Below are 25,519 nucleotides of genomic sequence, written 5' to 3'. Positions count from 1 at the left end.
ATGTCCAACCAACGTCACAAGAGAACAATGTTCTCAGGCATTTTATGTACCACCTAATATTAATAAGCATGATGCAATATGTTACTTCATTAACACTTTTTGATGATCTGCAGCCTGATAGTTTTTTTTAATCATCATCTGTTCTGTTTCAGATTCAAACACTAAGCCAAAAGGAACTGTTGATACAGAAAGTATTCAAGATTGAGGCAGCCGTAAAAAAAGTGAAGGAGGAAGCAAAACGTGTTTATGTGCAACCCAAAGAAGGGCAAAAACCACTGAAGCTCCATACTTTTCTCCAAGAAATTTTTCAGGGTAGGTTTTCTAGGAATGAGTCCTATGCCTTGATTCCCTTAACAAGCCTTTTTCAGGACTGGATGTCTGGGGACTTAGTTGTGAGCCCTGTAGGATGAGAGCCAGGAAAGGATACTTCTCTTTCTTCTTGGCCACCATCTCAGTCTGTTATCTTTTCCTTGCCCCTTGGGTTTTGATTTTGCTATCTGGTCCCTTTACGAAAATGAATGATGTAGCTCTAACTGAACCAATTTGAAAGTGAGGTCAAAAAAAAGGACACCTTAGAAAAACAAAAAAACTGCTGTATGTCTGGCTAAGCACTCCGAAAAAGCCTTGAAGCTTAACCTTGAATAGGCTGAGATGTACTCTCATGTACATCTAGGCTTTTGCAACTTAAAAAAAGACTTCATCAAGTTCTCAACTTTATATAACTGAAACTTAGCACTCATGGCAAAATGATCTTAAAAGTCCCAGATACAACCTAAATGATGAGGTGGAAACATCAAGCTGTACCAAAACATAAAATCAAGTGCGCCCAGGCATAGCAGCAGCAGCCTCAGGTCATCCAGCCAGCTAGCTGCCCACCAGCCACCACCCCAAACCCAGGTTTTCTGGTTCCAAGTCCAGTGCTCCCTCTGGTACACCAGGCTCTCTTCCACCAACAATGAGAATATTCATTTACCAGATTTGGGGAAGTTTCTTTCAACTACCAGAAAAAAATAAGAGTGGAAAGTAACTTGGACACCAGCATTCCCTCAGGGCCAGCCTGCTACAAGTTGGCTGACTGTGGCCTCTGACAGCGCAGCTAGTAACATGTTGCCTATTTTAGGAGCAGCGCCAGCCCCTGATGCAAGCAAGCACTGAGGAAAAACATAATACCCTTTAAAAAACATAATATACTTATAATTTTTCTAATAGGATTGTGCTGTTTGGGGTTCAAGGAGCATGATTAAAATGAATCAATTACCCCCAGGGTTGCAAAATTGGCCCCAATCCTACATCCACCCCAAGTTACCTTGTGCCTCAGCCACTGCAGTTTTCCCCTATCTACCCTCCTTCCTCCCACATTTCTTCAGACCATGCCACACAATAATTTAGCCTCAGAAAAGGAAAACTCTCTGGCACTTTAATAATTTTTCTAACATTCACACAAACTCACAGTAACAAACAGGAAACTGACCCCAACCCTCCCCCCAAACTGATGAAAGAGAACTCAAATGAAGGATGCACATTCCAGGTAAAAACTTCTGATGTCTCAAGCAGAGTAACACAGCAAATGCCACACAGTACTCTGAAGCCTGAGGGTAATGATGAAGTTGGTCTCTCAAATGATCAGGAATCAAGTTACTCCTGCAGAAAAGGCTCCTTTTCCATCTCCAACTCCTGCTTTTACTTCTGTGCCTAGGTGAGGTGTCTCCTAGAAGATTGTCTGACTTCTGTGACACTGAGGCAGTCATAAAGGTAAATATAAACACACTGATGGGTATCAAGTAAGAAAATGAGTTTTCTCCCTCAAAAGGTGGTGGGAGAGAATCATTACTGTCTTATTTCTGGCATTTAGTGATTAAGTAGTTCAGGTTAGAGGCATCTTGGTGAGCAGCAGCCCCTTATCATATAACATGGTTGCCAAGGAAAGCTGGTCCTCCACAGTGTCACAGGGCAAGTCCCCTACTCTCACAAACTCTGGGTAGGAGCGAAGCAAGAGTTCCATGGCATCAGCTTGCTGGGGGTATATCTCCAAGCACTTAGGCTCCTCCAGGTGATAAACTCGGGAGTTCTCCACTGTGTAATAAAGAAACAAATGGCCCCCCTCACCCACCAGCCGAGCTATACCATCCTGAAGCATGTGCACTTCAGTTTCTGTTGTCAACTGGGCTCCCACGTTTACAGGTTCTCCAGCCTCCCAGCGAATTGGGAGCCCGTAAACGCTTAGTGCCCTCTCCCTGTCAGTCAACACAGGGGGCAGAGAATCGTGGATGAAGTCTTTGGCTCGCTGGTCAGCCACAGCATCAACTGGGGCAAAGTGTCCCAAGCGGGCAACCAGGACCCGCACCTTCTCCATGAAAGCGGTTCTTCGCGGATCCTTAGAATCCGAATGCTGGGCCCCCATGTAATCCATAAAGTCTCGGGGCAGCCCCCTACGAAACTCCACATTTTCCTCCATTGCGGCCTGCACTGCCAGGGGCAGTACAGCCTCCAGGAAGTCGCCCCAAGTATTACGCTGGAATGTGGACAAGGTCAAGTGCAGAGAGTGCACCCCATCCTGGCATTCGGCTTGGTGAATGAAGCCTCGGGGGAAATAGAGCAAATCTCCAGGTTCCAGCACCGTCTGCAGCACCGGCTCTCCGAGGTCGTCCTGGCTGAAGTTGGGGCTGGACGTCAGGGCCAGTTCCTCGGTCGGCACCCGCGGTCTGTAGACCCGCCAGAGTTTCCTACCTTCCAGCTGCAGCACGAAAGCCTCGATGTCGTCGTAGTGGGGGGCAAAGCCCTGCGAGTTGGGGGGCGTAAGGTAAACGTTGGAGCCTGCCATGCTTCCGAACTGCTCCTGGAGTACGGCCAAAAACTGCCACACGGTGGTGGAGAAAGCCTGCGGGCAGAGGAGGCGCAGGGAGCAGCCGGCCCGGTACAAGGACCACGCGGCGGCGGGCAGGGCGCGGCCGGGCGGGTTCAAGGTCTCGCGCCGCCCATTGATGTAGCGCGCGGCGTCCAGGTGCTGTCCGAATTGCACCTCCTCGTTGCGCAGTATGGAGTCGAGGACGGCGGTAGAGAAAAGACCCTGGTAGTAGCTGTGGTCCTGCCGCCGCACCAGCACTGCCTCGCGCTCCCACAGGCGCCGGTAGAAATGGTCCGGAGGCATGGGCGAGATGAGCCACTCGAAGAGGCGCGCCGCCCGTCGCCGGCTGCTAGGGATGCGATTCAGCTCGGCCAAGATGCGCTGCAGCGGGGAGTCCCAGGGCAGCTCCTCGCCCGTGCTTTCCCCCTGCGGCCCCGAAAGCATGGCAGGAGCCACGGACGGTGGTACGGCCGCCAAGTGCTGGGTAGAGCACAGCAGGGCCGAGGTCTCCACCAGGCGCGCGGGCAGCGCCGACGCCTCCACCAGGCGCGCTGGCGGGGTGTGCGCTTCCACCAAGCGTGCCGCCGGGGTGTGCGCTTCCACCAAGCGTGCCGCCGGGGTCTGCGCCTCCACCAAGCGTGCCGCCGGGGTCTGCGCCTCCACCAGGGCGCGGGGAGTCTGCAGGGAGCGGGACGCAGGCGAAGCCTCCAGCAGCTCCACGGGCCCGAGCTGGCCGTGCGGCTCCCGCCCGGTCGCATCCGAGAGGGCCGCCGTCCCTCCCGCCAGCGGGTCCCCGGGTTCACCGACCGTGGACTCCACCCTCGAGTCCTCCGAGTCCTCGCTCTGCAGGGTCTGGGCCCTAAGCGCGGCCATTCGGGACGAGACACTTCTCCTCAGCTGCCGTCGGATCTTCCTGGGCCTCAGGGGCAGGGCCAGGACCGACCCGCTGTGTGGCTGTTGCTGGCGCCGGCGCCTCAACCGCCCGCGTCTCAGCAGCCCGGCGCTAGCCCGGAGCCCGTCCATGGTCCGACCCTCCCGCTGGCACAGCGGGAGACGGCCGGAAGCTGGCTCACGCACTCGGCGGCCGCAGTGTACTCTGGGAAGGGGGCGGGCCTCCAGCTGCCTTCGGGTTGTCCACGCCCACCATTCTTCTTCGGCGCTTCCCGCTTCCCCAGTTAGAAAACGTTAATTAAATGCTCGGGTTCCCTTAGAGCCGCGGAGTCTGCCAAAGTAACATGGGTTCCATATTTAGAGGGAAATTTAAAAATCAAGTTGTCAGGGACTCCAGGAAAAAGTTGAGACTTAACTCTTCTTTCCTTCCTGCGTCTGCAGATTGCGGTGTTCACAGGGTTATCCCCGTTTCCGAAAAACACGTTGCCCAGCAGCTTTGCATGAGAAAGCTGACAATTCTTGGTTTAAAGGAATGCACTCAGGCAGAGTTCTAAGTTCAAACTTCTGGTCCATCTGGTCCTCTTTACAGATATTGATTGAAGCCCTAAATTCCGCCGCCTAACTTCCCTTTGTCCTCTCTCCATTACAAATTTTCAGTCATAGCCCTCTCTCCCTGAAAAAAAAAAAAAAAAAATCCATGGACTTTTCTACTTGTATTTCTTTTTTAATATAACAAACGTTTACTGACTACCTACTAAGTGACAGACATCGCGACAACATGGGGTAACAATCACGAGGAAAACAATGAAACATTATCACCTGCCCTCTTGGGACTTACATTTCCGAGGACACAATCAACATGCGAGATAATGCACAATCCTTTTTCTACCCTTCATCTTTGCGAGTTTGATCCAGCTCAAACTTCAAGGTCATCAAGGCTACTTCTTAATTAAACTGAATGGAATGTTTTCTGACTTAATTCCATATTCAGTAAACATGCTGACTTTACCTGCCCAGGGCTTCTCTGGTGGCTCAGCTGGTAAAGAATTGGCCTGCAATGTGGGAGACCTGGGTTTGATCCCTGGATTGGGAAGATACCCTGGAGAAGGGAACAGCTACCCACTCCAGTATTCTGGCCTGGAGAATTCCATGGACTGTATAGCCCATGAGGTCGCAGAGAGTCAGACAAGACTGAGTGATGATCATTGTCATTGTTACCTGCCCAACTCCCCAACCCCCCACTGTCCTGGTCTGTGTGGCAGGTTGGAAAAGAATTTCCAGACATGAGGCAGGAGAGGAGAATAAAGTTTGTTAGAGTGGGACAAGCTGTTAGAACAGTGGGCCAGCTTAAGGGAGAGCCGAACAAACTTTTATGGCCTCAAGACAGAAAATTCCTACTGGAATGGTGGCATTAGGTGATTGGTTAGGATGCTCTAGGGTGGATAGTAGGATGAGTATTTTACATAATACGAAGTCTGGGAACTGGCCAGTTTTGATCCAAAAGCTCATGGCAACAGTTGCTATGGGGCTTGGTCAGGTTCAGAGATTTTTATCCTGTGAACTTTGTACAGGGCTCCACACCTCTGACCTTGGTGTTGGGCTCCACATCCACCCTAGTAGGAAGACACAGAATTTCCTTTGAATGACCATTCTTTGTCTTACACTCAGTTGCTATGGATCAGGTGGGGCTCCACTTGGGCTCCAGAAGTGCTGCAGAGTACAGTGAATGCTCCAAACTGTGGAAGGCCTGGAACATCACTGGAATCCAGTATCCTAAGGCCACAATGATTGGCTTGTGCTTAACCACGTGACCCAAATTTCTCCATTCCAAGTGAATCAAAGGAGCTTTGCTCTACAGACAGGCTGCCAGAGATTCTGGAGTCCACGCGCAGAGGTGAGCAATATCATTATTTTTGGTGGCAGTTGAACATCCATCCAAGAAAATTCCTGTGTCCCCAGACTGCTGTGGGAGACCAACTTTTGAGTTCTGCGTTTTCGCTCCAAGCTACCCCTGGTGTTTAAGAAGAACTGCACGCTGCACCTTGGGCCGGGGTCTCTCATCAATCACCTGCCCTCAGCCCAGCTCTCTTGGGTGGGAGGGGTGGAGAGGGGGCAAAACTGAGATTCATGAAGAGAATCGGGGCTATTCTTGTATTCTTGATATCTGCCCTTCCCACCCTCTCTGGAATTCTGTTTTATTAGCTTCAACTTCTCTGTACAGAATCTTCAATCGCACCTCCTCTGAACCTTAAATCAACTTCTTAAATTTGGGCCTCTCATTTTGTTGGGGTCAGTGTGAGGAAAGCAGGAGAGACTCCATCTTGAAGCCTGTTATCCGTCTTAAAGACAGGATGTGAACTGGGCCTGAACCCTGCCCAAGAGTGAGGAAAACATTGCTAGTGAAAACCAGGTATCCTGGAGACTTCCCTCCCTACAGACGACAAACAGAGATTGTAGTTGAAGTTGGGCTGCCCCTGTTAGATTAACCACGGAGACATCCCCCCTTGATGTATAATCATTGTCAGCCAGTTCAGCCAGTTCAGTCGCTCAGTCGTGTCTGACTCTTTGTGACCTCATGGACTGCAGCACGCCAGGCTTCCCTGTCCATCACCAACTCCCAGAGTTCACTCAGACTCACGTGCATTGAGTTTACACCCTTGCAAGCAGTTATGAACATGTTGGACTTACATCACGTTACTCTCTCAGATCTCAGTAATCTCATCTGTAAAGTGGGAATAGTCATTGAATATACTTCTTCATAGTGTTGTTGTGAGGATAAAATAATGGATGCAAGGCACTTAGTGCAGGATCTGGTAAAGGTTACACACTTTAAAAATTATAGCTATAATTTATTATTATGAAGCAAAGCCATGGACGATGGCTTTGGTGCCTCTGGCCCAGTTCGGAGGAACTAGGAGTGCAGGAGGCAGAGAAGTACTTTAGTTGGGCAGGATGACAGCATGAAATGGGCAGATTATTCATGCACATGCCCTGTAGAAGTTTAAGTGGGTCAATGGGACCGTATCAAACAAGGCCATTGTGTGAGCTATCGCTCTGCAGTTACCTGGCCAAGAGCCAAAGGCCAAAGTAAGGGTTGAAACTAACTGATGTTCTCCTGGAAAGTCTTGTGCCCTAATCTAGGGCTGCAGTGTCTGGAGGAAGGGCCAGCAGAGGGGGAGCCCTCTTCCTAATTGACAAACAGGCTGTGTGTGCTCGCCAGACCCTGATAACAAGATTCTCTGGGGAAATACTGCAATGGGCAAGTTAAGGCTGTCACTGGGAGCTTTGTTTTTTCAAAGAGAGCAGTTTTCAAAATAAAGTGGACGCATCCTATAGTGAACTGGGGGGATGACCTATGCTTCTTGGCTGGCAAAGCTGGGGAATACTGTGCTTAGCTGGAGGAGGGCCGTAGATTTGTCTTTACCACATCCTGTACAAGTATCTTCTACTCTAAGTCTTTCCTGTGACCTCATCCACTTCTTTTTTCAACATTTTTGTGATTTCCTTAAATAAAGAATGTTGTTTCTATCTGTCTTCTAAGTTTCCCTTGCGACTGGGAGGCACCTTCTAGGGACTGGCTTACCTTTAATTTCATCTTTTTCCAATGGATCTACTTAGTTCAACAAAAGTAGCTATTAGTAACCATTTTCTAGGACTTCCCTGGTGGTCCGGCAGTGGAGAGTCCATTCTTCCAATGCAGGGGATGCAGGTTTGACCCCAGATTGGAGAACTATGGTTCCACATGTCACAGGCATGGCCAAAAATTTTTTAGAAAACAAAAACAATTTCTAGAAATATAATTTACTGACATGGAATAACTTCTCAATATACCATTGAATAAGGAAAAAGAAACAGACAAAATAAGTGATACAGTAGGTTCCCATTCAGGAATGTGTGTGTGTGTGCCGGGGACCAGCCCCGGCTGATCCAGGGTATTCGAAGGAGAGACGGCGTAGGCGAAGATCAGGAAACAATTGCTTAATTAAACGTTAATTAAGGATATAAAGAGTAATAGAATGAGGATAGCTCAGTAAAATTCAGTGAAGAAAAGAGGCTGAAATAAGGATAGCTCAGTGAGGAAATTCAGTGGAGAAAAGAGGCTAAATAATTCAGCCAGAAGGTAAGAGAAAGAACGACATGGTGAGACCAAGTTTCGGTGAACAAGGCCCGCACTTTATTTTCCAAAGTAATTTTTATACCTTAAGTTATGCATAGAGGATAATGGGGGAAGGGGTAGAGTCTTGCAGCAAACCAGGCTTTCTTCCTGCAAACTTATCATATGCAAAAGCTTAGGTGATTTGCATCATCTTCTGGCCCGGAGGCCTGTTAACATTTTAAGACCTTTTCTTCAGAAAACTTATTTTTCTCTAAAGGTGATTGGTCAGGAGCCACCCTCCAAAAGCATTAGATAAAGTTGCATTCCTACAGCGCAAAGGTGTGGTGGGCTATAACAAGAAAAAGAATTAACTCAAGGGTCCCAGGTTACAAACATTAAAGCTACTACTTACACCAATTATATTAATCAATACACTGCCAGGGACACAGCAGGCAAGGGATATGGAAACTTAGCAGCAAACATTGGCCCAACAAGTGAAAATCCCTTCACCAATACAATTTCTAATCAATCTTTTAGCTACTCAAAAGAATCTGTGTTTAGACAGTTTAGAACATCTCCTGCCTCTCACAGTTGGGAGGCTCTGAACAATCACATGTGGCCGGAAAAACCTATTCAGGCAGGCTAGAGGATTTCCAAAGGAGTTTGTAGGTTAAACACTGTCACACCCAGGAATTATTAACTGGAGCTGTAAGCTAACTTTTTTCAGAGAGGTAGTGGGGGACAGCCCCCCGTAAAGTCAGAGGTGTAGGTGAAAGCACAAAGCAGAAAGTAGGCAGACTCTGGTTTTGGGGGTAGATTGCTCGAGAATTTCCAGGGGGACTCCTGAAGCTCGATCCCGCCTTTGCGTATGCCGAGCCTCCTTCCTCATGACCTTTGTCATGGGCGGAGTTCCTCATGCTGGCTACCGGCAGTGATAGAATTCCAGTTGAGCTATTCCAGATCCTGAAAAGTGCTGCACTCAATATGCAATATGCACTCAATATGCAATATGCCGGCTCCCGGCATGTGTGTGTGTGTGTGTGCACACGCATGTGTGTGGTGTGTATATGTATTTCTATCTATACATCTGCCCATATATACATACTAGTGAAAAAAGTTTGGGAGTCCTTATGCCACAATATTTAACAGTGATTGCCTTTGGATCGTGGGATTTCAGGTGATGTTTACTTTCTTCTTTTTTGTTTATTTGCATGGTCTGGGTTTTCTACATTGTAAATATCATTTATACAATTAAAAATATAGTGTTTTTTAAGCAACAAACTTCACTTCCTCTAATTCTTTCATTTTTCCTGATCTCTAATCATTGTTTGCCTTGCTCTTGTTTTCTTGAATTACCTTTATTAATTAAAGAAATTTGATACTGAGATTATAAATATTAATAATTGTTCATCAGAAAAGCTGCTGTAGAAAAGAGGTTGGATAGAGCCTATCCTATATTTAAAGCTACATAGAATGATTTGAAGCCTCTCAGAAAAGTTATCTCCTCCACCACAACCCATTGTTACTTTTTCCTTTGGATTCAGTTCAGTTCAGTTCAGTTGCTCAGTCGTGCCCGACTCTTTGAGACCTCATGGACCACAGCACGCCAGGCTTCCCTGTCTATCACCAACTCCCAGAGTTCACTCAAACTCACATCCATCGAGTCGGTGATGCCATCCAACTATCTCATCCTCTGTCGTCCCATTCTCCTCCTGCCCTCAATCTTTCCTAGCATCAGGGTCTTTTCAAATGAGTCAGTTCTTCGCATCAGGTGGCCAGAGTATTGGAGTTTCAGCTTCAGCATCAGTCCTTCCAGTGAACACCCAGGATTGATCTCCTTCAGGATTGACTGCTTTGATCCACTTGCAGTCCAAGGGACTGTCAAGACTCTTCTCCAAAACCACAGTTCAAAAGCATCTTCTGCACTCAGGTCCAACTCTTTATGGTCCAACTTCTTATGGTCCAACTCTCACATCCATACATGACTATTGGAAAAACCATAGCCTTGACTAGATAGACCTTTGTTGACAAAGTAATGTCTCTGCTTTTGAATATGCTATCTAGGTTGGTCAAAACTTTCCTTCCAAGGAGTAAGCGTCTTTTAATTTCATGGCTTCAGTCACCATCTGCAGTGATTTTGGAGCCCAGAAAAATAAAGTCAGACACTGTTTCCACTGTTTCCCCATCTATTTGCCATGAAGTGATGGGACCAGAAGCCGTGATCTTAGTTTCCTGAATGTTGAGCTTTAAGCCAACTTTTTCACTCTCCTCTTTCACTTTCATCAAGAGGCTCTTTAGTTCTTCACTTTCTGCCATAAGAGTGGTGTCATCTGCATATCTGACATTATTGATATTTCTCCCAGCAATCTTGATTCCAGCTTGTGCTTCCTCCAGCCCAGCATTTCTCATGATGTACTCTGCATAGAAGTTAAATAAGCAGGGTGACAATATATAGCCTTGACATACTCCTTTTCCTATTTGGAACCAGTCTGTTGCTCCATGTCCAGTTCTAAATGTTGTTATTAGTCATTGCCTTTTTCATTAATTCTTCCCCCCTCCCCACATTGGGAAGATATATTAGATTGCCAGGGCTGCCATAACAAAGTACCACAGACTGGCTGACTTGAACAACAGAAATTTACTTTCTCACAATTCTAGAGGCTGGAAGTCTGAGATCAAGGTTTTGATGGGACTGGTTTCTGGGTCCTCTCTCCTTGGCTTGTGGATGATTGGCTTCTCCCAATCTTCATATGGTCTTTCCTCTGGACAAGACTGTGATCAAATTTCTTCTTTTTATAAGAGCATCAGTCATATTGGATTAGGGTCCATTCTTAAAACCTCACTTTAACTTCATAACCTCTGTAAAGAACTTGTCTCCAAATATAGTCACATTCTGAGTTACTGGTTAGGATTAATGAATGAAGTAACAATGAATGAATTAACACATGAATTTTAAGAGACACATTTTAGCCCATGACAGAGGGGTGATATATACTAAATCACAAATTCCTTGAAGAACTTTTCCTTTTTGAAGGAAGGATAACATGATAAGTTATTGAAAAGGGGATAGGGAGAAAAAGAAATTTAAGGAACATAAAAGAAAACAAATGTCCAGGTAGTGGTTTTCAGCCCAAGATGATTTTGTACCTGCCCCCCGCCACCTCCTTCCCAGGGGACATTTGACAATATCAAGAGACATTTTTGTTTGTCACAACAGGGGAGATATTACTGGCATCTAATGCATAGAGGCCAGAGATGCTGCTAAACATTCTACAGTGTGTGATACAGCGCCACAACAAAAGGTTCTCCAGACCCAGACCTAAATGTACCAAATATACCTAAATATACCAAAAGACGCTTGCTTCTTGGAAGAAAAGCTATGACCAACCTACACAGCATATTAAAAAGCAGAGATATTACTTTGCCGACCAAGGTCCATCCAGTCAAAGCTATGGTTTTTCCAGTAGTCATGTATGGATGTGAGAGTTGGACTATAACGAAAGCTGAGCACCAAAGAATTGATGCTTTTGAACTGTGGTGTTGGAGAAGACTCTTGAGAGTCCCTTGGACTGCAAGGGGATCAAAGCAGTCAATCCTAAAGGAAATCAGTCCTGAATATTTATTGGAAGGAAGGACTGATGCTGAAGCTGGAACTTCAGTACTTTGGCCACTTGATGCAAAGGGCTGACTCATTGAAAAAGACCCTGATGCTGGGAAAGATTGAAGGCAGGATGAGAAGGGGATGACAGAGGATGAGATGGTTGGATGGCATCACTGACTCAATGGACATGAGGTTGAGTAAGCTGCAGGAGTTGGTGATGGACAAGGAAGCCTGGTGTGCTGCAGTCCATGGGGTTGCAAAGAGTCAGACACGACTGAGCAACTGAAGTGAACTGAAATGTACCAAGGTTGAGAAACTCTAGGATAAACTTTTGGATGACTTCATCAATATAAAATTTGAATATCTTTGATCCAGTAATATTAATACTACTTCCAAGAATCTATCCAGCAGAAATATCTACCCATGTGTACAAACATATAGATAGATAGATAGATACTTATGCTCATTGTTTATCAGTTCAAAATTGAAAATGGCTCAAATGTACTAAAGATCAAGAATTCTTGTTAAAAATTATTACTAGGAAAGATGTTGAAAATATATTGTAATTGAAAAATCAAATTGCAGAACAATATGTATGTTGTCCCTTTTTGTTGTTAAAATTGCAACCCATGTACAGTTATATATTGTTTCTTTAAAACTACATGTGTTATATATGTGTCTGTGTGCCCAGTTGAATACCTGAAGTCAGAGGTTGTCTCTGGCGAATGGCGTTATTGGCAATAGAAGGACTTTCATGCTTAAATTTATACATTTCTGAATTACTTGGCTTAAAGTCTCAAGGATATAGGACTTTGCTTTGGCAAATGTGAGACAGACTCCAGGCTAACTTTGAGAATATTGACTCTTACTAATTTGGATCACTGTTTTACCAAATTACTGTAAATCAGGGAGCAACGTATTGTAATAATCCTTAAACCAAATCTGGCAGAACTCCTGTGGACTAAGAATGATTTTTATATTTTTAAATGGCTGATTGAAAAAAATCAAAAGAAAAGGAATATTTTGTCGTGTAAAATTTATACAAAACTCAAATTTCAGTGCCAACACATAAACTTGTATTGGAAGTTTGTATTGTACTCGTTCATTGCAGACTCCCTAGGGCTACTTTCATGCTACAACAGCAGAGTGGAGTAGGCTATCTCACAGTCAAAGCATAAAATATATACTATTTGGCCCGTCACAGAAAAGGTCTGCAAAGTCCTGCAGTACAATATGTAAGATGCTGTCTAGGATGTTGAACTTCCAGCTCTTTTGCTACAGTCCCACTAAAAGAATTGTGAAAAACTATGTCACCTCTTCACCTTCTTTCATCGACATCAGAAATGTTTTCAAGGACTTCTTTGGTGGTTCAGTGGTAGAGAATCCACCTGACAACACAGGAGACACAGGCTCCATCCCTGATCCAGAAAGACCCCACAAGCCACAGAGCAGCTCGGCCCCTGTGCCCCAGCCATTGAGCTTGTGCTCTAGAGCCTGGAAGCTGCAACATGAGAAGCCTACTCACTGCAACCAGAGAGTAGAGAAAGCCCATGCACAGCAACAGACGCAGCACAGCCAAAAATAAATAATGCATAAAATGCATAAAAATGTTTTTAAGTTTAAGTAGATACAAAGAGTCTAATTTCTAATATCTACATATTCTGGCATTATATATTGATATTTTAATGAATTGTTATATCACTTCAAAAATGCATCCAACTAAATCTCTAACAGTTTGGTACCTACCATCCATCCCCTGGAGAAGGAAATGACAACCCACTCCAGTATTCTTGCCTGGAGCATCCCATGGACGGCAAAGCCTGGCGGGCTACAGACCAGGGGGTTGCAAAAGTCAGAAATGACTTAAGCAACTTAGCACACATATATCATCCATGTTAAAAACTGTAAAATAAGCTCTTCTTTGAAATAGAAAATTTAATCTTTTTTTAAACTTACATTCTATTTTTAAATGAGTTCCACACAGAATTTTATTCTAATATATTCTATATTTATGCTTGAAAATATTTTTTATCATCATCACACTATCTGTAACAAAAATATGTATTTAAATTGAGGTTACAATTATAGTCTCTTACCATAGTCTGGGTTTCTTCCTGGGACTCCCTGACCTCCTAAATGATTTTTTTTTTAAATTTGTATTCATTGAGATTCATTCTTTTGCTGTATAGTTCTATAGCTTTTAACAAATGCATAATGCCTTGTATTCACCATTTCAAGACTAGTTTCTGTTCAGTTCAGTTCAGTCACTCAGTCGTGTCCAACTCTTTGCGACCCCATGAACTGCAGCATACCAGGCCTCCCTGTCCATCACCAACTCCCAGAATCCACCCAAACCCATGTCCGTTGAGTCAGTGATGCCATCCAACCATCTTATCCTCTGTCATCCCCTTCTCCTCCTGCCCTCAATCTTTCCCAGCATCAGGGTCTTGTCAAATGAGTCAGCTCTTCAGATCAGGTGGCTAAAGTATTGGAGTTTCAGCTTCAACATCAGTCCTTCCAATGAACACCCAAGACTGATCTCCTTTAGGATGGACTGGTTGGATCTCCTTGCAGTCCAAGGGACTCTCAAGACTCTTCTCTAACACCACTGTTCAAAACCATCAATTCTTTTGTGCTCAGCTTTCTTTGTAGTCCAACTCACATCCATACATGACTACTGGAAAAACCATAGCCTTGACTAGATGGACCTTTGTTGACAAAGTAATGTCTCTGCTTTTTAATATGCTATCTAGGTTGGTCATAACTTTCCTTCCAAGGAGTAAGCGTCTTTTAATTTCATGGCTGCAATCACCATCTGCAGTGATTTTGGAGCCCCCCAAAATAAAGTCAGACACTGTTTCCCCATCTATTTGCCATGAAGTGATGGGACCGGAAGCCATGATCTTAGTTTCCTGAATGTTGAGCTTTAAGCCAACTTTTTCACTCTCCTCTTTCACTTTCATCAAGAGGCTCTTTAGTTCTTCACTTTCTGCCATAAGGGTGGTGTCTCTGCATATCTGAGGTCATTGATATTTCTCCTGACAATCTTGATTCCAGCTTGTGCTTCCTCCAGCCCAGCATTTCTCATGATGTACTCTGCATAGAAGTTAAATAAGCAGGGTGACAATATACAGCCTTGACGTACTCCTTTTCCTATTTGGAACCAGTCTGTTGTTCCATGTCCTGTTCTAACTATTCCTTCCTGACTTGTATACAGGTTTCTCAAGAGGCAGGTCAGGTGGTCTGGTGTTCCCATCTCTTTCAGAATTTTCCACAGTTTATTGTGATCCACACAGTCAAAGGCTTTGGCATAGTCAATAAAGCGGAAAATGTTTTTCTGCAACTCTCTTGCTTTTTCGATGATCCAGCGGATTGGCAATTTGATCTCTGGTTCCTCTGCCTTTTCTAAAACCAGCTTGAATATCTGGAAGTTCACAGTTCATGTATTGCTGAAGCCTGGCTTGGAGAATTTTAAGCGTCACTTTACTAGCGTGTGAGTTGAGTGCAATTGTGTGGTAGTTGGAGCATTCTTTGGCATTGCCTTTCTTTGGGATTGGAATGAAAACTGACCTTTTCCAGTCCTGTGGCCACTGCTGAGAATAGTTTAACCACCCTAAAATCTCCTTTGCTTCCTCTTTTCCATCCTCTCTTCCCTCAAACACCCAAAGATCAATGATCTTTTTATTATCTCTGTTGTTTTGCCTTTTCCAGAATGTCATATAATTAAAATCATACATTAGTAGCCTTTTCAGGCTAACTTCTTTCACTCAGCAATATATATTCAAGATTACCCATACTTTTTTGTGGCTTGAGAGCTTCTTTCTTGTCTGTGAATCGTATTTCATCATATGGTGTACCACTGTTAGTTTTTCCATTCACCTATTGAAGGTTGGTTCTAGTTTTTAGTGATTCATAGTGATTATGAATAAAGCTGCTACAAACATTCATGTGCAGGTAAAACTTACTTTTTATCATGATTTCAGTTTTATTTTTTAAAATATTTATTTGTCTGCTTTGAGTCTTAGTTGCAGCATGTGGCGTGTGGGATCTAGTCCCCTGACCAGGAATTAAACCCTGGACCCCATCATTGGGAATGTAGTCTCTTAGCCTCTGGACCACCATGAAAGTCCCATCATTTTTCATTTCAAGTATAATATTCAAAGAATATAATAAAAATGATTGACAGAAATACATCTTGAAAGTCAAAATTAAAATGATATAGCCCATCATAATATATTATTCAAATTTTTAAGTAATAAAAAACAAGATAATAAATAATTTGTTGGTTCTTACTACTTAAATAGCAAAAATATAATATAATATGTAGCTGAAATTATAAGTTATTTGTTAAGTAAGAAAAATTATACAAGGCCCAGTGTTCTTTCTGCAAATATGTAAATAGGCATATATAAAACTCTGGGGTTAAACTTTTGAGATTAATTAGAGAATATTTAAGTATATAGAAACCAGAAACAATCTCATTAAATTCATTAGACATCATAACAAAATTGTTCCTATTTATTTAATGAAACAGGAAGATACATGCATACACAAAGGCAAATTCACTGTTTGTAGTACCAATATAGGTTTGTTCCCTGCAAATACACAATTCTGATGTGTACTATTTTACTTGATTCCTATTACAAAAGAAAAACATATGGTGCATTTATTGATAATGCAGTTTTCCTGCATCATCATATTCTGGTTTAAAAAAAAAAACAGGAAAACTTCAAAGAATGTAAAATTTTCAAATTCAAAACGGTCTTTTTGTCAAGGTAGGTGATAGAATATATTTTATTTAACAATTTGTTAGCTTAATTGATAGCATATATATATTTAGACATTTAGTAAGTGGGATTCCATTTATACTTTGATCCTAAGAATACATTTAGGAATGAGATAGATATCACTCTTTTTGTTCCATAGAGTAATACAGAAACTTAGGTTGATATTAGAACAGCCTAGACTCCTGGGAATGCTTTAACCTAAGTACAAACTTAACCCTGATCATCACTACAATGGTTTATAAAATGAAAAGAGAGCAGTGCTGTGTCCCCAGGTGCTGTTCACTCTGATTGAATCTATCTCAGCACATCTGAAGAATAAAGCTCTTTAATTGTTGCTACTATAGTTCCCATAGCTGCTGCTACTTCTGTGTAACAGTAAAGATAAAGAAAACCCAGTCTCTCCCCAAAGATCACCATGTGAAGGTCCAAGCCTTGGGTGGGCAATTCAGGCATATTCTCCCCATTAGGCTGCTAACTGGGATCAAGAGTCAGGTCCCGGGGTCCAGCCCCAGTTGGATCCAGGGATTCCCTCGGGAGGACAGCGTTGTCCATTAAAAGGATAGATGAAAGACACAGAGGCTTGACCTGACTGGTTTACGTGGGAAACTAATAAAGTTCGTGACACCGAACTTGCTCTGACTACGGAGGCCACAGGCGCTCTCTCGAATAGCTGAAGGTGCCCCACCTTAGGCAGCTTCTCGAGTGGGTCTTAGAAGCCCAGGCAAATAAGTAGTCTCAGAGAGCCCCCTCGCGCCAATCATTCATCCTGAAGGAAGAACAGAGAAGAAAAGGAGAGAAAAGGAAACAAGAAAGAACGACACGGGGAGACCAAGCCTGATGAGCAAGGCCCACAACTTTATTTTCCAAAGTAGTTTTTATACCTTAAGTTGTGCATAGAGGATAATAGGGGGGTAGAGTCATGCAAGGTCAGCAGTCCCTGACCCTTATCGAAGCCAGGCTTTCTTTCTGCAAACTTATCATATGCAAAGGCTTTAGGTGATTTACATCATCTTCTGGCCAGGAGGCCTGTTAACATTTTATGAGCCTTTCTTCAGAAAACTTATTTTTCTCTAAAGGTGATTATTCTAAAGTCAGGCGCCACCCTCCGAAAGCATTAGATAAAGTTGCATTCCTAAGGGCAAAAGTGTGGTGGGCTCTAACAAGAAAAGAATTAACTCAAGGGTCCAAGGTTACAAACATTAAAGCTACTACTTACATTTCTATATACCAACTATATTAATCAATAACACTCCCAGGGACACAGTAGGTAAGGGATATGGAGACTTGGCAGCAAGCATTAGCTCAACAAAGAAATCCTCTACTAGTTCTATTCTAACAATTTTAACTCTCTGAGAAGCTCTGCATTAGAATATCTTAAGCTTCCCGTGCCTCTCGTGGTTGGGAGGCTGTGAACAATCACATGCGTAGCTGCAGGAGTCGGAACAAACCTGCCAGCCAAGCTAGAAAGTCATCAGAGGGGTTTGAATTGAAACACTCCTATTATGCCCAGGAGACTTATTAACTAGAGCTCTAAGTTGATTTTCTTCAGAGAAAGGTGGTCGGGGATAGCCCCCCGTTAATGTCAGAAGAGTTGGTGAAAGTTGTGAAATAGTAAAACAGACAGATTTTGGTTTGGGGGTAGATGCTCGGGCAGGTCCAGGGGGCCTCTCGAGTCCTGATTCGCCTTTGCCTTCAGGGCCTCTCCGCATGACTTTTGTCATGGGTGGGAACGCCCGTGCTGGCTCCCGGCAGTCAGGTCTTGAACTCATAGATTCAATTCTCTTATTTATGATGGTGGTTCATAGAGCTATGGCTGAAGAGGCTTTGTCTTTCGATCTACCTGTCATGTGAGGACCACATTTGGCCTATGTGTTCACGTGTTAATATTTCTCTGCAGCCTGTGAGGCCCTGCGCACCAAGTCCCTGGTCACAGAGTCCAGTCCTGGGCCTAAACACAAGAAGCAGAGGTCGCTCATCACTTGTCAAAGATCTACGCACTGCCCGGGAAAAAAGGATTGCGATGGGACCATTTGGATATGACGACCAAGATCTCTAGCTAACTGAAAACTCAGAAGTTTTTCCCAGGGCTTTTTCCCCTTGAAATAAAGGTAATTATTTGTAGGATGAGCCCTTCTCTTGCTCCAAGACACAGGCAGCAGTGGAGTTAGTCACATTCTTTTCTTTACCTGATGTTGTATAATCTCTTTGTCATTATGTTTATAAAGAAAAATCTATTTAATGTTGACCTGGCTTTTTTTTTTTTTTTTTTGACCTGGCTTTTTAATTTGCACCATATACACAGAGGGTTCAAGAAAACTGACATCACGCTAGATGACAGTGCATATTTTTCCATAACCCAGGAAAGTCATATACTAAATGTAGGTCAGAACTCCACATTTTACTAGAACAGAAATATTCAAAGACCCAGAATCTTTTGCAAGGTATACAAAGAGCCTTTTGAAACCCAAACTAGAATCCCATTAGTCTGGGAAAGAAAGTCATAGGTGATGTTTTCTATCCACAAGTCTAGTCTTATTCTAAAGCAAGCTCTTTAACTGCAGCGCACAAGGCAATGAGCAAATCAGGTCACAGGACTTTCCTAAGAAAACAGAGTCAGTACAGTATTTCCCACCTTGTATTGTGTGTATGGGTGTGAACACTTTTAGATTCCTGTGAAGCATTGCTGCAGTTTCACAAGGCTGATCAGCAATTCTTACGAGCCTCAGAGTAGTTAATGCTTAAAAGATTTAGATATCATGGGAGAGTTACAAACTATATCTGTATCCTAAGCTGGGATCCTCTAAGAGCACACAATACCCCTAAACTTGCCATGGAAGAGGAAAGATCCAGAATTCACAGTAGTGTGAATCCAGCTTTCTTTCCAAAATATTGATTGCTACTTATACCCTAAATAGCTTTGGAACATTCAGTGATTATTGTAAAATAAAGGCAATATGAATCTCACTCTGTTTTTCTTCTGATCAGATCCTCCCTTTCTGGTGCACTATTATGATCAGAAATATGAAAAGCAATAATTTCCACTATGAATTCCTAGCAGCTATGGAACATGGAGGGAAAAAAGAACCTTGGGGAATATCAGTTAAGTATGAAAAAGAAAATCTTCCCTTTTCCTGTTTCATGTAACCCATTTTTATTTGTTAATTTACACACTTCATCCCAGTGAAACACTAATCCATTAAGTACCACCACATATATCAAAGTCATTTCCACATCTATCAAATCTGAAGATTCTAAGATCTGGCTTCCATGAGACATTTGAGACAATAAATAATTCTGTATGAGTAGTTTTTCTGCCCCTGTATCTCTGACTTTCACTTCATAATGAAAGGACTTTATTGTGCTCTCTGCATCACTGGCAGGAACAAGAGGGCTGAACTGAACTCTTCAGTAGGTCAGCAAGGCCAAATAGAGGGTCTGTTAGGCTATCTGTACTGTGGGAAGGGCAGCAGCAGAAATCACCCTTGTCTTTGAGCGATTTTATAAGACACGTTTAAGAACCTTTCACAGACAATATGCTTAGTCTAGTAAGAATTGTTTGGTACACTGCAGATGTGCTATGAGAGGCCAGGGGAGGGGGGTGCTGCCATAGTCTTGGATCTCAGAGACAGCAAGAGCCTTAGAGAGGGGAGAAGACCCTCCAGGCTGGGGAAAGGACAGGAGAAAAGCTGGAGGAAGGAACTTGGCAGGGGTCCTTGAAGGCTCCATTTTCAGCTCCTGCTTCCCAAATCGGTTCACTTGTTACTTCACCGTTAAGAGGCTGGATTCCATTTCCATCTCCTTACCCTTGTACTGTGTGTACTTTGTGTGTGTTAGTTACTCAGTTGTGTCTGATTCTTTGCGACCCCTTGAGGACTATAGCCCACCAGGCTCCTCTGTCCATGGAATTCTCTAGGCAAGAATACTGGAGTGGGTTGCCATGCCCTTCTCCAGGGGATCTTTCTGACCCAGGGATCGAACCTGGGTCTCCTGCGTTGCAGGCAGATTCTTTACTGTCTGAGCCACCAGGGAAACTGAATCTATTCATATTAATAAAATGTTATGACAAAATACTCCAGAGGTCCCACAAATCCTTGCCTGTCCTTCCAGACTGAGGCTGTTGTAAGAGACTCTCTTCCCACCCAGAATGTCTTGGCTGTCTCCTTTCCATTGCTTCCATTTTCATCTTTCCTCTCCTTTCTTCTGCCACATTCACTAACTCCACAGGTTGAATTAGACAAAGGGCTGCTGCGAATCCTACTATAAAAGCTTCTGATTCTACTGACCAAGCTTCTGCTTGGTCCAGCTTGTTCAAGAAACACCATGCTGGCCTTTTCTCAGCCAAGATCTAGAGAAAATTTCCATTTTTCCATCAAGATTTATGTCTTTACTAGTTTACACATTCCATCTGTTAGCATTCCTAGTGAACTACATCAACATAAATTTCCTGACCAGCAAAAAGGGGTTGGTGACTCAGAAAGAAAACACCTGTGTTAGAATTTATTCTCTCCCCTCCCACAGCCTCCCACTGGTTATCACTTAATCCTCCCACTCCACCCCATCATTTCTAGAAGAACTATACTGTCAGCAAATAGTTACCAAATGCATGTATTATTGAGGCATCATGGATATTCCAAGAAGTACAAGACAGTTTTTCTGACTCTGAGAAATTTGTTGTCTTGGTTGATAAAATGGGCTCATTTATTGGAGGCAGCATCAGAGCCTCTCAAAAGTCAAGAGTGAGCTGGATACTCCCACTTTTTTGAGACTTCAGCTATATTTTTAAAAATTAAAGAACCAGAATGATATTTTTTAAAATATGGTAGGTTTTAAAAGTATACACTTAAAGTATTGTTTTAACACAAAAATTTACAATGACTAACTTTTGAAACAATGTCAAAAATCTAAATTGACATGAATGCTTTAGCAATACTATTCATAATAGCCAAGAAGTGGAAACAACCCAAATGTCCATCAACTGACAGATGGATAAATAAACTTTGATTTATCCATACAATAAAATATTACTTGTCAATAAAATATAAGGAAGTACTAGTGTGATGACAGATGAATGGATAAAGGAGATTGAGATATATATATGTATGTACATACATATACATACAATGGAATATTACTCAGCCATAAAAAGAATGAAATGCTCCATTTGCAGCAATATGGATGGACCTAGAGATTATCATACTAAGTGAAGTTAGGAAGACGGAGGAAACAAATATCATATGATATCACTTACATGTGGAACCTAAAAAAAATTATACAAATGAACTTATTTATGAAACAGAAATAGACTAACCAGACATGGAAAACAAACTTATGGTAACCAAAGGGGAAAGGAGGTGGGGAGGAATTAGTTAGGAATCTGGCATTAGCAGATACACACTCCTATATATGAAATGATTCCCTGATAACTCAGTTGGTAAAGAATCTGCCTGCAATGCAGGAGACCTTGGTTCAATTCCTGGTCAGGAAGATCCTCTGGAGAAGGGATAGGCTGCACACTCCAGTATTCTGGCCTAGACTATTCATGGACTATATAGTCCAAGGGATCACAAAGAGTCAGACACATCTGAGAAACTTGCCCTCACTCACTCACATCTATAAAATAGATAAACAATAAAAACTTATATAGCACAGGGAACTATATTCAATATCATTAATAACCTATAATGAAAAAGAATCAGAAAAAGAATATCTATATAATTGATTCACTTAAGCTGTACACTTGAAACAAACACAATATTATAAATCAATATACTTCAGTTTTTAAAAAATGACGAAGTACTGATAAATACTAAAACCTGGCTGAACCTTATGCTAAGTGAAAGAAGCCAGTTAGAAAAGACCATATATTGTATGATTTCATTTATATGAAATTTTCAAAATAGACAAATTTTTGTGTGTGTGTATTCCTTCTTAAACCAGTTGTCTGCTGAAGGGCACTTGGGTTATTTCCATGTCCTGGCTATTGTAAATTGTGCTGCTATGAACATTGGAGTGCATGTATCTTTTTGAATCAGAGTTTTCAACTGTTCCGTTGCATGCCCAGAGGTGGAATTGCCGCATCATGTGGCTGCTTTATTTTGATCTTTTTTAGGAAACTCCATACTGTTTTCTGGAGCAGCTGCACCAATTTACATTCCCACCAGTAGCGCGGGAGGCTTCCCAGGTGGCGCTAGTGGCACTAATGGTAAAGAACCTGCCTGCCCGTGCTGGACACGTAAGAGACGAAGGTTCAGTCCCTGGGTTGGGAAGATCCCCTGGAGGAGGGCAAGGCAACCCACTCCAGTACTCTTGCCTGGGGAATCCCATGGACAGAGGAGCCTAGTGAGTTACAGTCCGCAGGTTTACACAGAGTCGGACATGACTGAAGCGACTTAGCACGCATGCGTGTACAATAGTGTAGGGAGAGATCCCCTTTCTCCAACTCTCTCCAGCATTTGTTTTTTTACAGACTTTTTGATGATAGCCATGCTGGTCAGTATGTGGTTTTTATTTGTATTTCTCTCCATGGGGTGGCAAAGATTTGGACACGACTGAGAGACTTTCAATAATTATCAGCATTGAGCATCTTTTCATGTGCCTGTTGGCCATCTGTATTTCTTCTTTGGAGTAGTGTTTCTTTAGGTCTTCTGCCCATTTTTTGACTGGGTTGTTTATGTGTGTGTTTTTCATGTGTTATATAAGCTGTTTGTAGATAAGGGACTAGATCTGATAGACAGAGTGCCTGATGAACTATGGAATGAGGTTCGTGACTCTGTACAGGAGACAGGGATCAAGACCATCCCCATGGAAAAGAAATGTAAAAATAGCAAAATGGCTGTCTGGGGAGGCCTTACAAATAGCTGTGAAAAGAAGAGAAGCGAAAAGCAAAGGAGAAAAGGAAAGACATAAGCATCTGAATGCAGAGTTCCAAAGAATAGCAAGAAGAGATAAGAAAGCCTTCCTCAGCGATCAATGCAAAGAAAGAGGAAAATAACAGAATGGGAAAGACTAGAGATCTCTTCAAGAAAATTAGAGATACCAAGGAAATATTTCATGCAAAGATGGGCTTGATAAAGGACAGAAATGGTAGGGACCTAACAGAAGCAATTAAGAAGAGGTGGCAAGAATACACAGAAAAACTGTACAAAAAAGATCCTCACGACCCAGATAATCACAATGGTGTCATCACTCACCTAGAGCCAGACATCCTGGAATGTGAAGTCAAGTGGGCCTTAGAAAGCATCACTACGAACAAAGCTAGTGGAGGTGATGGAATTCCAGTTGAGCTATTTCAGATCCTGAAAGATGATGCTGTGAAAGTGCTGCACTCAATATGCCAGCAAATTTGGAACACTCAGCAGTGGCCACAGGACTGGAAAAGGTCAATTTTCATTCCAATCACAAAGAAAGGCAATGCCAAAGAATGCTCAAACTTCCTCACAATTGCACTTATCTCACACACTAGTAAAGTAATGCTCAAAATTCTCCAAGCCAGGCTTCAGCAATACGTGAACCATGAACTTCCAGATGTTCAAGCTGGTTTTAGAAAAGGCAGAGGAACCAGAGATAAATTGCCAACATCCGCTGGATCATGGAAAAAGCAAGAGAGTTGCAGAAAAACATCTATTTCTGCTTTATTGACTATGCCAAAGCCTTTGACTGTGTGGATCACAATAAACTGTGGAAAATTCTGAAAGAGATGGGAACACCAGACCACCTTACCTGCCTCTTGAGAAACCTGTATGCAGGTCAAGAAGCAACAGTTAGAACAGGACATGGAACAACAGACTGGTTTCAAATATGAAAAGGAGTACGTCAAGGCTGTATATTGTCACCGTGCTTATTTAACTTATATGCAGAGTACATTATGAGAAACACTGGGCTGGAAGAAGCACAAGCTGGAATCAAGATTGCCAGGAGAAGTATCAATGACCTCAGATATGCAGATGACACCACCCTTATGGCAGAAAGTGAAGAGGAACTACAGAGCCTCTTGATGAAAGTGAAAGAGGAGACTGAAAAAGTTGGCTTAAAGCTCAACATTCAGAAAACTAAGATCATGGCATCCGGTCCAGTCACTTCATGGCAGATAGATGGGGAAACAGTGGAAACAGTGTCAGACTTTATTTTTTTGGGCTCCAAAATCACTGCAGATGGTAATTGCAGCCATGAAATTAAAAGACGCTTACTCCTTGGAAGGAAAATTATGACCAACCTAGATAGCATATTCAAAAGCAGAGACATTACTTTGCCAACAAAGGTCCGTCTAGTTAAGGCTATGGTTTTTCCTGTGGTCATGTATGGATGTGAGAGTTGGACTGTGAAGAAAGCTGAGCACCGAAGAATTGATGCTTTCGAACTGTGGTTCAAAAAGAGTCGAACTCTTGAGAGTCCCGTGGACTGCAAGAAGATCCAACCAGTCCATTCTAAAGGAGATCAGTCCTGGGTGTTCATTGGAAGGATTGATGCTAAAGCTGAAACTCCAGTACTTTGGCCACCTCATGCAAAGTGTTGACTCATTGGAAAAGACTCTGATGCTGGGAGGGATTGGGGGCAGGAGGAGAAGGGGACGACAGAGGATGAGATGGCTGGATGGCATCATCGACTCGATGGACATGAGTTTGAGTGAACTCTGGGAGTTGGTGATGGACAGGGAGGCCAGGTGTGCTGGGATTCATGGGGTCACAAAGAGTCGGACACGACTGAGCAACTGAACTGAATTGAACTGAAGCTGTTTGTGCATTTTGGATGTTAACCTCTTGTCAAATGCATCATTTACAAATATTTTTTTACCAATCCATAGGTTGCCTTGTCATTTCGTCGACAGTTTTCTTTGCTATGCAAAAGCTTATAAGTTTGATTAGGAACCATTTGTTTATTTTGCTTTTGTTTCCTTTGTCTTAGGAGACAGGTCCAAAAAATATTGCTATGATTTAAGTCAGAGAATGTTTTGCTTATGTTCTCTTCTAGAAGTTTTATAGTATCATGTCTTATATTTAGGTATTTTAACCATTTGAGTTTATTTTTGTATATGGTGAGGGAGTGTTCTAATTTCATTCTTTTACATGTAGCCGTCCAGCTTTCCCAGGACCACTTGCTAAAGAGACTATCTTTTCTCCATTGTATATTCTCCTCTCCTTTGTGGTAGATTACAGAATAAGCAGTTTATAGAAACAGAAAGTAGATTACAGATTATATAGGGCTGGGAGAGGTGGGAATTAGGGAGGGAGGGTTGGAGAGGGGAACAGGAATTGACTGTTAATGGGTGTTTTTTAGGGGGAACAAATACATTCTAAAACTAC

At 42.9% G+C, this 25,519-nt stretch overlaps 2 protein-coding genes across 9 annotated transcripts in view; one reads left to right on the top strand and one right to left on the bottom strand.

Annotated features, from left to right (window-relative positions):
- HEATR4 (HEAT repeat containing 4) overlaps positions 1-18,465 on the top strand; it is a 48,172-nt gene extending 29,707 nt beyond the window's left edge. For 6 of the 8 annotated variants that reach the window (XM_024997224.2, XM_024997220.2, XM_024997217.2 and 3 more), the window contains 3 exons: positions 153-312; positions 1,697-1,752; positions 18,118-18,465. In XM_024997224.2, the coding sequence (XP_024852992.1) occupies positions 153-312; positions 1,697-1,752; positions 18,118-18,276 (375 nt within the window). In that variant the 3' untranslated portion in view covers positions 18,277-18,465. Of the gene's footprint in view, positions 1-152; positions 313-1,696; positions 1,753-5,404; positions 5,631-18,117 lie in introns of all 8 variants that reach the window. The other 2 variants (XR_009496016.1, NM_001302935.2) reach the window with 2 other exon arrangements.
- RIOX1 (ribosomal oxygenase 1) lies at positions 1,401-3,904 on the bottom strand. Its single transcript, NM_001099702.1, has one exon. The coding sequence runs from the start codon at positions 3,866-3,868 to the stop codon at positions 1,865-1,867; it is 2,004 nt and encodes a 667-aa protein (NP_001093172.1). The 5' UTR covers positions 3,869-3,904; the 3' UTR covers positions 1,401-1,864.
- Positions 18,466-25,519: the final 7,054 nt, after the last annotated feature.

This window comes from Bos taurus, chromosome 10, assembly GCF_002263795.3.
Source record: "Bos taurus isolate L1 Dominette 01449 registration number 42190680 breed Hereford chromosome 10, ARS-UCD2.0, whole genome shotgun sequence".
Taxonomy (NCBI): Eukaryota; Metazoa; Chordata; class Mammalia; order Artiodactyla; family Bovidae; genus Bos; species Bos taurus.
The sequence above is the reverse complement of the archived record's forward strand: the minus strand, read 5'-3'. Positions and strand labels throughout refer to the sequence as shown.